Here is a 15032-nt window from a genome sequence, read left to right as displayed (position 1 = left end):
CGTAAAAATGAGCAGCTAGAAGAAAAAGTTCTTAGAAATTGAAAAACATAATAAAAATAAATGAGGGTAAAAAAGTAGAATAAATGTAGTTAAAGACTAATTAGTAATTCAGAATATAAAGTTAAGGAATTATCCCAGAACATAGAACAAAAAATTATTAGATTGGAGGATAGAGCCAAGGAATCCAACATCCATCATATAAGGATTTCAAAAAAAAATAAATAAATAAATAAAAAATAGGGATTTCAAAAGAAAGTAGGCAGGGGCAACTGGGTGGCTCTGTTAAGCATCTGGGTTTGGTTCAGGCTGGGTGGGGAGCCTGCTTCTCCCTCTGCCTCTCCCCCTGCTCATGTTCTCTCATGTTCTCTCTTTCTCTCTCTCCCTCTTTCTCAAATAAATAAATAAAATCTTAAGAAAAAAATAAGAAGAAAGCGAAAAATAATGGAGGGGGAAAAAGTAATAAAAAACATTAAAGAATACAGTTTCCCCAAGCTGAAGGAAGACTTAATTCTTCAGAATAAAAAAAAAACAAAAACCTCACCGAATATTTAGTTGGGAAAAGCAAAAAATAAAAGGCACGCACTTAGCCCTATGCTGGTGAAATTTCATAACTCTAAGGTAAAAAAGAAAATCTTAAACGTTTCCAAAGAGGAAATAGGCTAACAAATTTTCTACAAAGGGATGAAAATAATATTATTATCAAACTTTGGAATATTGATTACCCAATGACAATGGAATAGTTAAAATTTTTGGAATATTTTAAACCTAGAGGTTCTGTAAAAAAAAATCCAAACTATTATTCAAGTTTGAAACAAGATGACATCTTTAGATCTGTAGGTATTTAGAGAATTTATATCTATGCACCTTTTCTGGAAAAAAAAAAACACTTTAAAATTTATTCCAGCAAAGTAAAAATAATTCATGAAAGGATGATGTAGGATACAAGAATCATTAGTAAGAAAATCTGTCAAACTTAATGCAATTGTTAAGAAAAGTTTCCTTAAAAGTTGAAAGGTTAGTGAAAACAGCTAGTAATCATCTAGAAGTAATAAAATTGCAGTTATTTCAATCAAACATTGGAAGGTCTGGGGTGAGAAAGGAATCTTATTTTGGAACAGTAAATTATCAATACTGATTAATTTTCAACATGGATAGAAAACTCAATTGTATGTGTCTTTTTAAAATACAAGAGTATTCTCAGGAGAATAAATTTAGTATATATAACTATCCAACAAATTAAAGGGGGGAAAATGAACAAAGAAAATTTGATCAATATACATAAAGACAAGACAGCAGAAGTAAACAAAAAATACAACAGAAAACACAAAAAGATGATAATAAAAAGACGATATTAGATAACATATCAGTTATCACAATAAATATGATTTAAAATCTTACGTTAAAAGAGACTATCTGAATGGGTCGAAAACAGTCACACAAACTACATATTCAAGTATATGCTATCTGTAATAGGTGCAATAGAGCAAATGGAAAACAATTTTGAAGTAGAGGTCCCCATAATTATTATAGGCAAATTGTAACAAAAAGCTGAAACATTAATATAAAACAAAATGAAATTTAAGGCAAAGAGGATTAAATGGGACATAGAGTAATATTTCATATTGATGCCAGTAAAATCTGACAAACTGTAATGACTATGAGTCTTTGTGCACCAAACAAAAAGCATTAGAATAAGTAAACCAAATCTCTTGGAATTATAAGAATAAATTGACAGAACAGAGTTCGAAGAGAGCCTTCTCTCAGATCTCTGTTGCAGTAACTTACGTGCTTCGCTCTGAAACCGTAAAGCTATTTGGAGTTCTTTTGCCGATTCCATTTAATCATCTTTATATTAACATTCTTCTGCTGCTCTTTTCCTGCACTCTCCTTAAATACCCTATCAAAACTCCTATTTTAAGGTCTTTTTTGGCAGGAGTGCCAGAGTCAAAAAGACTCTTAGCTTTGTGATTTTCAAATGAAGCAGGTAAAGAGCTAAACCAGGAGGGTATTTGGATATTTTGCTGAAAGCAACACTCTTTTCTATTACCAGCATGCCATCTAATCCTTGAGTATGACTCTAACAGTGTTGATTTTATGGTTGCTCATGGTTAGATGTAACCTTGCTGACCACCTCATAATCATTTTAGACCAAGACATGAACCTCATCATCCTAGGTTTGGTTCTAGCTGCCAGTCACTGTCTACCTTCAAGAAAGTCACATAACTTAGCTTGTCTCTGAAATAAAGAAACTGGGCTAGAATAGACAGTTACTATGATTTTTTTTCTTCCTCTAAAGTTTTATTTTTCTACTGCATGATTTTTACTCATATTTTTATCTATTCTTTTTCTAAAATCCTATACTGACAGAAATACTTCTGAGATATATTTTAATGGAATATGAAAACTGACACTTTCATCCTCTTGCCAGATCTTTGGAAGAAAAGAATAGCAAAATGTTTGAGGGAGTGGTAGTTGGTGTCAGTGATTGAAAGGACAAATGTTAGTGTTAGTTTGTCAGCTGTATTTGGCATCCTTGGTGTCTGTAGGGATCAACAATGCTGAGTCTATGGTTGGTGGTGAGCAAATGTCTCTTGAGTAAGTGGCTTGGGCTTTCTCCTTATAAATGTGGCTTCTCCCTTATTTAGCTGCATTGCAGGCACTAAAGAGAAAGAAGAGGTTGGAGAAGCAGCTCACTCAGATTGATGGCACACTTTCCACCATTGAGTTCCAGAGAGAAGCCCTGGAAAATTCACACACCAACACCGAGGTGTTAAGAAACATGGGCTTTGCGGCAAAAGCGATGAAAGCAGTTCATGAAAACATGTGAGTGACTTTGGTCTCCCTCCAAGTCATAAATTCCCTCAATGTTGAGAAGAGCCTTTGGAGCTATATGATGATTTTGGCAGGAATGGAGTTACTCATTTGAGGTTTTTTGACATGTTGGAATGGAATGCCCCCTCAAAGAAAGATTAGAAGTTAGAGTAGGAAAAAAAAAAAAGGACCATGAGAAAATGAAGACATTCATTTCGCCCTTATGTTTCTCAGTTGTCTCAATAGTGTCTGATACTCCACCTGTAAATACTTTCATACTATAGGCTTTAAAAATTTTTTTTGAAGATTTTATTTGAGAGAGAGAGAGTGAGAGAGAATGAGAGCGAGAGAGTGAGAGAGAGATCATGAGAGGGGGGAGGGTCAGAGGGAGAAGCAGACTCCCCGCTGGGCAGGGACCCTGACATGGGACTCGATCCCAGAACTCCAGGATCATGACCTGAGCCGAAGGCAGTCGTTTAACCACTGAGCCACCCAGGTGCCCTAAAAATTTTTTTAAAGATTTTATTTATTTATTTCAGAGAGAAAGAGAGAGAGCATGAGCAGGGGGAGGGGCAGAGGGAGAGAGACAAGCAGACTCCTCACTGAGCAGGGAGCCCAATGCAGGGTTCAGTCCCAAGACCCTGAGATCACGACCTAAGCTGAAGTCAGATGCTTAACCAACTAAGCTACCCAGGTGCCCCTCACACTGTATTTTTTAAAGAGGCCTAAATGTCAACATCTGTGAGAGTGTTAGAATTATCGAATAATGGTTGTCAAACTTTGGTTATCAAGCCTGGAAAACTGCAAAAGAAAACACAGATGCCCAGGCTCCTTGAAGGAAGGTAGGGATTGGGCCTTTTTGTTTTTATCACCAAGTTCCCCAGGTGATTCTGATACTAACAGGTATTTGGGAAACCCTGACCTGGAATAATAGCTATGAGATGGATTTGAGGTCAGATTTTCTGAGTTATAATCCCAGTTTCATTACCAGCTGTCCTTGAGCAAATTACTTTTGCCTTTCCCTGATTCAATTTCCTTAGCTGTAAATTGGAGATAATAATAGTGCTTACCTTGTGTAGTCATTGTGAAAGTCAATGAGATACTAGAGACAATGCACCTAGCCTAGTTTCTGGCACAAAGTAAGCACTCATTGTCAATATTCATAGTGGTAGTGGGGCTGGTGATAATTTGCTTTACATCCACACTAGGAAATCTATGCCTGGGACCTGATGCTTTCCTGAGATTGGATTGTGAGAGTGACCTCTGGGTCAAAGATGCACAAGAACAATGAGTGCCTGAGGGATATAGAGAAGTGTCCCTGGATGGGAAAAGTGGGAGAGTGGGAGGCGGGGGCCAGTGAAGACATCTTTGCCGACATTTTCTTGCCTTGATAATTCATTGACAATCAGATGTCATTTTGACAGCTTCAGAAAGATCATTAGAGTCATTATCAGAGTCAAAATCCTCTCTCACTGCTATAAGCGGGGTGCTAACTGCATCACAGAATCACAGCCTTTCACCCCAGGTAGTTGAGCAGCCACATTCCACTGTATTCCTTTTGAGAAAAATTCAATCTCAGGCCCAGACTTTATTCCTTGTCATAAATAAGTTCCTTGTATATTTGTTATAAATGTAATTATAATAATTGGAAATAAGGGATGATAGGAGGATGCTAAAAGAAAACTTTTTATGTAAAACTACTTGGCTTTTCCCATATATAGTCTGGGAAACTTGCAAAGTATTTATTCCACTGGGAGTCACAATTTCAGTGTTTAGGTTGCTTAATAATAAGGAAAGTTGTCACTTCTCTGGTATTCCATCAGTTTGGCCTAGTTTCAGAGCTGGAGGAATGATTCAGAGACAGGGTGGTAGAGAAGCAGTCCAGATCCTGGCCTTCAGATCCTGACAGCTTAGGCTGGTGGTTAGGGTGCGGGGGGGGGGGGGGGGGGGGGTGGCGGGGGGGGTTGGCGCTCAGGTGCTAGAAACTTCCTAGGCCTCACCCTGTTCTCATTAGTGTTCTCCCTCTGGCATCAGCAGCTATGGGAAAGCCCTCAGGGAGTCAGGATCTCAGAACCATGAGGCATTCTAGAAAAATCTCTGGTTCCAGAGTCCAGCATCTCTAAAAGGCTGCTGTCAGTGACTGCTGAGTGTTGCCACAGCTTATCTTGGTCATGATGATCCTCGGTGGTCTATGGCACCATTTCCTGCTGACTTGATACACAGCAGCATATATTATTAAATTCTACATATGCCCTACCTACCAGACAAAATTTCAAAATGCATCTACAAATATTGTTAGTTTTAGTCTCTAGTGCCTCCCAAATGTAATGGCTGTTTATCAAATATTTAAAATACATGTGCAAATGTAGGATTATTAATTTTCTTGAAATGCAAGTTATTTTTATTTTATTTTTTTAAAGATTTACTTATTTATTTATTTGAGAGAGAGACAGAGCGCATGAGAGGGGGGAGGGTCAGAGGGAGAAACAGACTCCCTGCTGAGCAGAGAGCCCGGATGCGGGACTCAGATCCTGGGACTCCAGGATCATGACCTGAGCCAAAGGCAGTCGCTTAACCAACTGAGCCACCCAGGTGCCCAAAATGCAAGTTATTTTTAAAGTTGATAAATCTTACCACCAGAAAATTTTGTTATCCTACTGAAATAACTAAGAGTTTACATTAAATTGACTCATTTTTCATATGGGATTATATCTAAACTCATAATTTTAAAGTAAACTTCTAAAAGATTTCAATAGCATATTATCTCCCAGGGATCTGAACAAAATAGATGATTTGATGCAAGAGATCACAGAGCAGCAGGATATTGCCCAAGAAATCTCAGAAGCCTTTTCTCAGCGGGTTGGATTTGGCGATGACTTTGATGAGGTAGGTAACAGTGTAAAGAACAGAGTGTTGTGGTTGCTGAAAAGGATGACTTCCTCCCATATATAGCAGGCGGTGTTCCTTAAATATTTTCTTAAATATCATTAAAGAATAAGTGATATTTGTTAGTGATGTACTTGTCTTGAGAGGGAAATGAAGTGCTGGTAACCCTGATTTAAAAGAAAGATTACTATGGTTTAGCAAACCACCCCCTAATTAAGTTTTCAGCTATTAAGGCAAGGCAGCATGTGATTATGTAGAGTTAGTGACTTTTAATGGTTGAAGCCAAAATAGCACCATTACAAGGAGTCAAGTGCTCACACATCTGGGCAAAGCAAAGATTGTGTCACTCTGCAAGGAACAGACATATCACGCTCTGTAGTTGTTAAATTAGAGGTTAGTCTGCCTCTGTTTATTACTCAGGCTATGAAACAAAATAAATGTAGAGTGGCATTATTAACACACACATTCCATTTAGATTAATCAATCCAATCATAAAGACTATAATTATAATGGTAGTGTCTGCACTGTGAATTTCAATCATTCTACTCAAAGCACACGTAAGTAGGACTACTATATGTTTCGAGATGTTTCCAGTTCTCTGATTAGTATGGGAAAGAATCTGACTTCCTACATCTATGTGGTATTAAAAATGATGCATCTACTAAGTAAGATGTGGTTCCATGGAAACCTGAAACATTTGGAATGAGTGTCAACAACTTTTAAAAATGGTGTAGACCATCACATGTGGGACTTAAGAAACAAAACAAAGAAAAAAAGAGACAACAACAACAACAACAACAAACCAGGCTCTTAAATATAGAGAACAAACTGGTGGTTGCCAGGGGGCAGGTGGATGAGGGCAGGGCTTGAGACAGGTGAAGGGGATTAAGTGCATTTATCATGAGGAGCTCTGAGTAATGTATAGAACTGTTGAATCACTATATTGTACACCTGAAACTAATGTAACACTGTATGTTAATTATACTGGAATTAAAATAAAAAATATATATCCCCCCTCCCCAAATGGTGTAGACCAGGGGTTAGAAAATTTGGCTTTTAGGCCAAATCCTTCCCGTGGTCTTTTTGTATGGTGCCTGAGCTAAGGATGTTACCTGTTTAAAGGACTGCAGAAAATAAGAGCAATAACACTAGAAACAAAGAAGGCTGCGCAACAGAGACTGTATGTGACCAGCAAGCCTAAAATATCACTATCTGGCGCTTTGCAGAAAATGTTGCCTAGCCCTGGTTAGACTAATAAGCATCTAATGAGTGCATTTCGATGCGGTGGAAAGGCTCACGAGGACATCTGGGTTCTGCCATTTGTTACTCAACTTTGTGTAAGCCTCTTCACTTTTCTGACCCTTAGTTCTCATCTGCAAAAGAAAAATTACTGTATTGCTAGATTATCTCTGAAGTTTCTTAAATTCTAGAATTATTTTATCAGTGAACAAGTGTTCGGTACTCCAAGTCTATAATTGACGGAGGAGATGATTATCCTGTCATATTTGCTAAAGCGAAAATACCAGTATCTTCTCGGTGCTGTTGATAACTATCAAGTGCTATCAGCAGTTCTGGGCGCCCATTCAGTGTAGGATACTGTGTGGTGCCATATTACAGTATTTACTATATTTGTTCCCATTTATTTTGTGAGCAGAAGTAGGCATCATTCATTCTGAAGGCACTTTATTCATATTGCCTGTGGAAAACCGAAAGCACGCAAGTACACTGGCCATGTTATTTCACATGGCCTGTGAAAGTGACGACATATACTTTCATGATCTATTTCCCTTTCATGAGGTAGATTTAACAGTGGTCAGACAATCGTTAAGCTTGCTGCACATCTGATATAAACTGACTTGATCAAATGTTGTGGTTGACTTAAGTATCTCCTGTCTTGGCCCAGGGTATTGTTACTCTCACTTTAATATAAGATGATGATTTATTACCTTTCTCCCACATTCGATAATGAGTTCCTTAAGTGTAGAGACTGTTGATTCAACTTTTCATCCCCAGCATTGAATTCAGTACCTGACCATGAATGAGCTTTCAATAAATTTGTTCAGTGATGAATGAGTGAATAAACAAAGAATCTCCTTGGTCGAGTGTAAGAGCGCCTTAGGTCATTTTTTTTTTTTTTTTAAAGATTTTATTTATTTGAAGAGAGAGACACAACGAGAGAGGGAACACAAGCAGGGGGAGTGAAGGGGGAGAAGCAGGCTTCCCACAGAGCAGGGAGCCCGATGCGGGGCTCGATTCCAGGACCCTGGGATCATGACCTGAGCCGAAGGCAGACGCTTAATGACTGAGCCACCCAGGCGCCCCGCCTTAGGTCATTTCTAATAGTGACAGTCTTAGAATCCTAATAATGACAAGTTTAGTTTCAACTCCCAACCTCTCTCAGAGTTGGGGGCGGAGAGGGGGTTGGACTCTACCTGAGTACTCATGGAGCCAGTTAGATCTGAACTACTGCAGTTATGTCATATCTGACATAAGGTGACTTATGCCTTTAAAGTCTCAAACTGGTCTTGTCTAAGTTTCTTCAGGCAGAGAATAGTTTAGGATTAAACCAGACTCTCTGAGACTATAGCTAAAAGAAGGAAGTACAGTGTACCTACGTTGACTTGGAAGTTTTCTAAACCCAAACACACAGCATGATTTATATTGGCTTTGGTAATTTTACAGAGAAACTTTGTATCTTTGATTCTTTTTACTTTCTGTACATTATAGTTTTGCTATACCTGTTGTTTTATTTTCAAAAGCATTAGCCGAGATGAAAATATTTGCTCCAGTTAAAGTTTTACAGATTCTTAATTTGTTACAGTAGAAAAGAAAAGATACGTTGGAAAATGACAGGCAAGGTGTAAATTTCCTAGAAATTGTGGAGGTTATATATTCAGCTAGCACAAATTAGTTGAATAACTGTTTACTGAAGTATTATAAGATTAACTACGACAAATTTGCACAACCCAAAATATTCATTTTTAATCATTGCTCAGTGTTGCAAAAAAGACTTAGTCTTAAAATAAATATTCCATTTCACTGGGTTCTCACATATCAATTGGGTAGCAGATGTTCTTATTATTGTGTTTGAGGAAACCCACTTCTTGAAACGTTAATTCCATAATTCTTTCTTTCTCCTATGTTCAGGATGAGTTGATGGCAGAACTTGAAGAATTGGAGCAGGAAGAATTAAATAAGAAGATGACAAATATCCGGCTTCCAAATGTGCCTTCTTCCTCCCTCCCAGCACAGCCAGATAGAATGCCAGGGAGAATGGCAGGCACGTCCCCCGCTGCACATCGATCCCGAGCAGGTCTGTTGCCCACATCAACTGCCTATGGTCAGATAGTTCCCTGAAATAATTAGCCAGGTCAATCCCTTTTAGCACTTATTTTTTGTTTCATAAATATATACCTTTTAATACCCGTATGCAAACCTGCTTTCTGTGCTGCAGGTGTGAATGTAACCAATTGCTAATTTTTATCCATTTTGTTCCAGCATCTTCCAGGAGGGCAGAAGAAGAGGATGATGATATCAAACAATTGGCAGCTTGGGCTACTTAAACTAAAATGGAATTTGTTGACACCCAAATTAGTGAGCTGTACATAAGACATAAAAAAATGTTTTTGCCACGTTCAGAAGTTAACAAAGACCCTGTTTTATATTTGCACTGGATGAGTAATTTGTCTTTTAAGCCTTATAAATAAAAATTACAAAGAATCATGTTACATGCTACTGTATTTCCAGTCCCGGCACATAGTAGGTGCTCTCTATACATTTGCTGAAAGAAAATGGATTTCTATTGACATATAAAACATGTAACAGTTTATAAGTCATGGAAAAGTGATGTGTTTATAGCTAGAGAAAATAACTTTCTTTTCTAAGTGAATGCAAGTTGGCTGTGTGTATCTGTTAGAACATATCTATCCCATGGTAAATGCAAATACACCATGTCTCTTGTAGGAGAGACTTCATGGAGGGAAGTCTTGTGTGAGTCTACACATAAGTAGTTTCACTTGAGTTTTGCAGTTTAAAATCTTAAAGGAGCTTTAATTGACATTTATTATGGCAATTAAGCTTGCAATGGGGCAATGGATGCACTTCCCAAAATGTCTGAAAGCACTAGCTGCTTACACTGCTGAGCGAGCATCTCCTGGGTATAATTTAGCCACTTAGGAAGCCATGTTAACACTCCCAGGCCATTATGATGCCGTTATGGCTTCAGCGTGCTGAATGTGTAAATGCTCATTTTTTTTCTATTCTGTGCTCTCTTGTACATTTTGTTACCCTTTACGGCATATTCCTTGTAAATACATAAAAATAGAAGCAATTAGGGGTGCCTGGGTGGCTCAGTCGTTAAGCATCTGCCTTCGGCTCAGGTCATGATCTCAGGGTCCTGGGATCGAGCCCCGCATCGGGCTCCCTGCTCCGCGGGGAAGCCTGCTTCTCCTTCTCCCTCTCCCACTCCCCCTGCTTGTGTTCCCTCTCTCGCTGTGTCTCTCTCTGTCAAATAAATCAATAAAATCTTTTTTTAAAAAAAAGAAGCAATTAAAAGTATATCATGAATAAAATTTTGGTCATAATTGTTTTTAAGTGAAAATAAATGACAAAATTATGTATTGCCCATAATATGTCATGGACCATAAAATGACAAATGTCATTATATAAAATGTTCTAGTATTCCCTACATCTGCTGGGCTACATACCGGAATGGATAGAACACAACAGCTGGAGGTAAGAGTCCTGGATCCCAGCCCCTGCTCTGCTGCTAATGCAGTATGACCAGCCATGTCATAAACTCTGAGCCTCTGTTTCTTCACTGGGAACTCTGAGGGTTGGACTTGATCTCTAATGGGTCCATCCTGCCACAGGCCTTTTGCATATGCTGTTCTTTGCAGTCTTCCCATTATCCACACACACATACCAAATCTTACTTATTCCTTAAATCTTAGTTAAAATATTCTTTATTTTGGGGAAGCTTTTCTTGATTGCACAGATTAAATCAAGTCTCCCTATTCTATGCTTTCACAGTACTCTGCTCTCTCTCTAATCACCTCTCAGGGTTTATATTGCTTGAATGCGTACTTATTTTTGTTCTTCCCTTCATGCCCCATGAGGGTATGAACTGCACCTCTTCCAGTTCAATAGTGCATCCCAAGATTCTGCACAATTCCTAATATACAGTAGGTATTCAATAAATACTAAATGAATGACTATGAACTTTTTACATCTTTTGGGCCATGATAGAAATCCAGGAACTGGACTTACTTCCCACCCTCAGAGAACTAGACAAGTGGACAAAATACACGAAACAATAGTTTACAGACATTGGACAACAGGCAGCATTAGACTGAGATTCCTGAGAGGGAGACAAATGACAAATGAAGCAAGCACTTCTGGTGCCACCCCCCACCCGTGAACTTTCCATCCCCTGCTTACTGCCTTTGCAGGGATAGCTTGGTGGTCTTACTGAGTAGAGGAAATCTGTGGGGAAGATACCTGCACATGTATGTGCACGCACACACACACACACAGTTTAATAAAGCATGGTCCTGTCATCACGTGTATTTCTCGCCATGAGCTCTATCCCAAGCTCCAGTCAAGTACAAGTTAGAGGTTTCCTGTGATATTTCATTTATATGTTGCCCAATTGATTCATTCATTTGTTCATGTGTTCATTCACCAAAAACTACTCCATGATAGGTGGTGGGAATTTAAACAAGACACAGATCCTGCTTTTAGATAGGTCACAGTCTAGCAGTGTGACCTTGGGAAAGTTTCTTAATCTTTCTGAGGCTGAAGTTCTTTAATGAAATAATAGGAATACGATCATTAATCTCATCAGATTGTCATAAGAATTAAATGGGAATATGTATGTAAAGCTAGTGCAGTACTTGGTACAAAGTTAATGCTTAACAAATGTTTTCTTCATGCTCTTGTCAATTTTCAGAGCAACAGAGGTATAACAATAGTTATTAATAGTTAAATAACAATTATCACCATCTGTCATATGCTATCTACATGCCAACTAAGTGCAAAGGGTCGTATTTAATATTTCATTTAGTTTGTAAAACATGGTTATGAAATAGGTTTTAATATAGTAGGTAATAAAATAAATAGCCATTAATAGTAAGATTGAAAGTGGCTCAAAGACATTAAGCAACTTCCTGAGGCCACACAATTGCTAAATTAAAATTAAGAATTTGAATTCAGGTCTCCTTTTGTTTAATACCTATCTCCTTAAACTCTTCCCTACATCTCTGCTGATACTAGTGCTTCCCTCACAAGATGACACACACATGCATAAAATACTTGAGGAAATAGTCCCAGGCCAGTAGTGGGACCTAAGAAAGGACCGTTCCTTGCCTTTCCTTGGCTGTAGAGGGCAGCAGAGAGCCAGACTGTGAAAAGGGTGAACACTTCATAGTTTAACATTAGACTCTTATTGGTATTTCTCCTAGGTTATTTTAATTTAGATAATGAAAAGTCGCAGAAGCCTAAAACTTTGTAATGAGCTCCTAGGAAACTGAGCCACATAGCATTCTTAAAACTTATTTATCTATCTATCTAATCTTTTTATCTGATAGTTTTTTTTTAAAAGAACATTTCCTCCTTTTTGCAGAGAAAGAGAGCAAACTTCAGCCAAAAAGGAAGGGAAAAATGAAGGGGGGGAAATTGGAGGGGGAGACGAACCATGAGAGACTACGGATTCTGAGAAACAAACTGAGGGTTTAGGAGGGAGGGGGATGGGGGGATGGGTTAACCAGGTGATGGGTATTAAAGAGGGCAGGTTCTGCAGGGAGCACTGGGTGTTATATGCAAACAGTGAATCATGGAACACTACATCAAAAACTAATGATGTAATGTATGGTGATTAACATAAAAAAAAAGATTAAGCCAATAACAGTTCAAACACTTGTAAAGAATGCTCCCCAAGTCCCTATTTGAAAAGTTAGCCCTTCTGTAGCTTAGGTCTTAGTCAAGATCGAAGAGTTCAAGATCATATCTTAAAACTAAAGTTAAAAGGAATTTGAGCTGTTTTACCTGAAAATGTTTGTTGGCAGGATCTAGATCTCTGTTGTAGCCAAAGGCTTCAGATGGCTGTGGTGCTTGACGTCACCCCGTGCAGATTTTAAAGGGCAGGGAGGCTAAATGTGTGACATGGGCATTCCCTGTACACTCAGGATCACTTTTTTTTTTTTTTTTAAGTTTGTTTATTTTTTTTAGTAATCTCTACACCCAGCGTGGGGCTCGAACTCATGACCCTGAGATCAAGAGTCACATGCTCTTCTGAATAAGCCAGGCTTTTAAAACGTTTTGCTTTTTAATAGCCTTAAAGGTTTTAGTAAAATAACATAAATATGACTTGGATTGGGCTTGTGTTTAAGGAGTGGAAGTATAACTGCTAAAATTTGGAGTTTCTAAAAGTTCTGATAAGTTGAAAAAAGTCTAAGATTAGAGAATGTTTTTGTACTGTTTGAAGTAATTAAATTTACCATTGATTGACTTGATCCTAGAATCATGAACTTCAGAATTTTGCCTGCTTCTTCATGGCAACAGACTAGGTTGTGAAGTTTGAGGTCAAGAGCTATAAACACATGGTTCCAAAGTCAGATGAAAAAGTGAATTGGCAAATATTTACTGAGTACCTACGCTTTATTCCAAGGATACAAGGATAAGCAAGGCTTATTTATCAGAGGAGGCAGGGCAGTCTAGTGGGCCTAGAGCACAGCTGCTGATTATCGCTCTGGTCCAACTGTTGGCTCCATCATTTACTAGCTGTGAGGCTGGTACTAGCCAGGTTCCCTGGGAAGCTGACTCAGGACGGAGAGTAGACAGGTTAGTTTGGGAATGGTTGTGGCATCAACACCGAAGGAAGGGTTGAGGGGAAGGAAGGACTGACTAGAAGTTGAGGTGCAATGAAGTCTCCAAAGAGGCTTTAGCTGACCCCACGAGATGATCTGAAGTGAGACTGAGTGGAGGTGATCCCCCCATTGAATGTGGTTGCCTTGAGAGAGGGCATAGCCCTGGTTGAGCAGTGCCATAGATTTCTCGTCAGCAGATGAGGGGGTAAGTCCTTTCTTAAAAGGGGATTTGGAATTGCAGATATTTTGTTTAACTTTGTGGACTCTCATTTTCTTCATTTGTAAAATAAATATTTAAAAAATATCTTTATAGAGTCAAGAAGAAAATTAAATATAACAATACATGTAACATCCATGTCACTCCTGGCACATGGTAAGAAGTCACAGAGGTTCTCCATTATCATCTCGGTCACAATTTCTCCAACAAATACAACAATCACTCTGTAGGGCATTAGGTTTTCAAAAAGGGATAACAACCGTTCCTGCCCTAGAAGTCTAGCTGGGGGAGGGCCAGCGCCTAAAAAGACAGTGCGATGCAATGTGGAAAGTGTTTCAGTGTTGCATGGATGCCTTAGGCTGGCTTTCTGGACAACCTGTTCCCTGAGTTGAGTCCTGAAGGAGCTCGTCTGAGGAGGTAGTGGGCAGTGGCTAAAGCAAGGAGATAGGAAGGTGTAGGCTGGCATCTAGGATGGCTGGAACACAGGGAGGAGGACAGTGACTGGGAAGACGAGGAGCCAGATGATGAAGGCTTCAAATACCCTGGTGTCGGAGTGTGGATTTGTGCTGAAAGTGTTTGGGATTCAATGGAGGATTCTTAAATGTGGATCAATTTGCATTTTACAAAGTTTAATCTATCACAAAAATAGAGAAAGGATTGAAGAGGGGCAAAGTGAACACAGAGACGTCTACTGAGAGGCTGGCATGAGCTGAGAGCATGGCAATGGGGTTTCGATATAGAGGAAAGTCAAAGGGGACTAAGGAGTCACAGATATTCCTTGATTTCTTGTTTGAGTGACTTGGCATATAGTTGGGCCATTTTCTATGAGATAAGGGATATCAGGAGAAGAGCAGTCCTGGGATGGGGGCTGGGGAAGAAAAGGATCAGTTTGGCTTTGGACATCAAAGTTGAGGTGTTTAGAGCCACTTGATCATTAGAGGGCTGTAGGGCAAAGGATAACCTGTAGAAGAGTCAGAGTTTGGAGTGAAAAATTGCAGCTGTAGAGAGAAGAGGAAGGCTAACATCCAGTGAGTGGAAATTCAACTGAGGAAGGAGTAGGATAAATGGTAGAAAATCCAGGAGGCTTTCTAGCTTCTGTGATATGTTTTGACAGTATGGAGAAATGTCCCATTTCTATCTAGTCAAATAGCAGCTTTCCATCTTTTAATTATTCGAACAAAGCTACTGCTCTCGGATTATCAAACTCTTCCTCAAAAGGAAGGTATGGAGTAAGAGAAAAAAATTTATTTTTT

General features: G+C 38.8%; 1 protein-coding gene across 2 annotated transcripts in view; it reads left to right on the top strand.

Moving 5' to 3' along the window:
- The window catches only part of CHMP4C (charged multivesicular body protein 4C), a 33875-nt gene that overhangs the window by 16018 nt on the left and 2825 nt on the right, over nucleotides 1-15032 (top strand). Inside the window, exons 2-5 of one of the 2 annotated variants that reach the window (XM_045896313.3) lie at nucleotides 2646-2823; nucleotides 5583-5697; nucleotides 8845-9010; nucleotides 9196-9425. In XM_045896313.3, coding sequence (XP_045752269.2) covers nucleotides 2646-2823; nucleotides 5583-5697; nucleotides 8845-9010; nucleotides 9196-9260 — 524 coding nt within the window. In that variant the 3' untranslated portion in view covers nucleotides 9261-9425. Of the gene's footprint in view, nucleotides 1-2645; nucleotides 2824-5582; nucleotides 5698-8844; nucleotides 9011-9195; nucleotides 9426-15032 lie in introns of those variants that run through there. The other variant, XM_054512554.2, reaches the window with a different exon arrangement.

Source organism: Mirounga angustirostris, unplaced genomic scaffold (assembly GCF_029215605.1).
Source record: "Mirounga angustirostris isolate CCGP_5_RB_7025 unplaced genomic scaffold, mMirAng1.0.hap1 SCAF_4, whole genome shotgun sequence".
NCBI lineage: Eukaryota > Metazoa > Chordata > Mammalia > Carnivora > Phocidae > Mirounga > Mirounga angustirostris.
The sequence above is the reverse complement of the archived record's forward strand: the minus strand, read 5'-3'. Positions and strand labels throughout refer to the sequence as shown.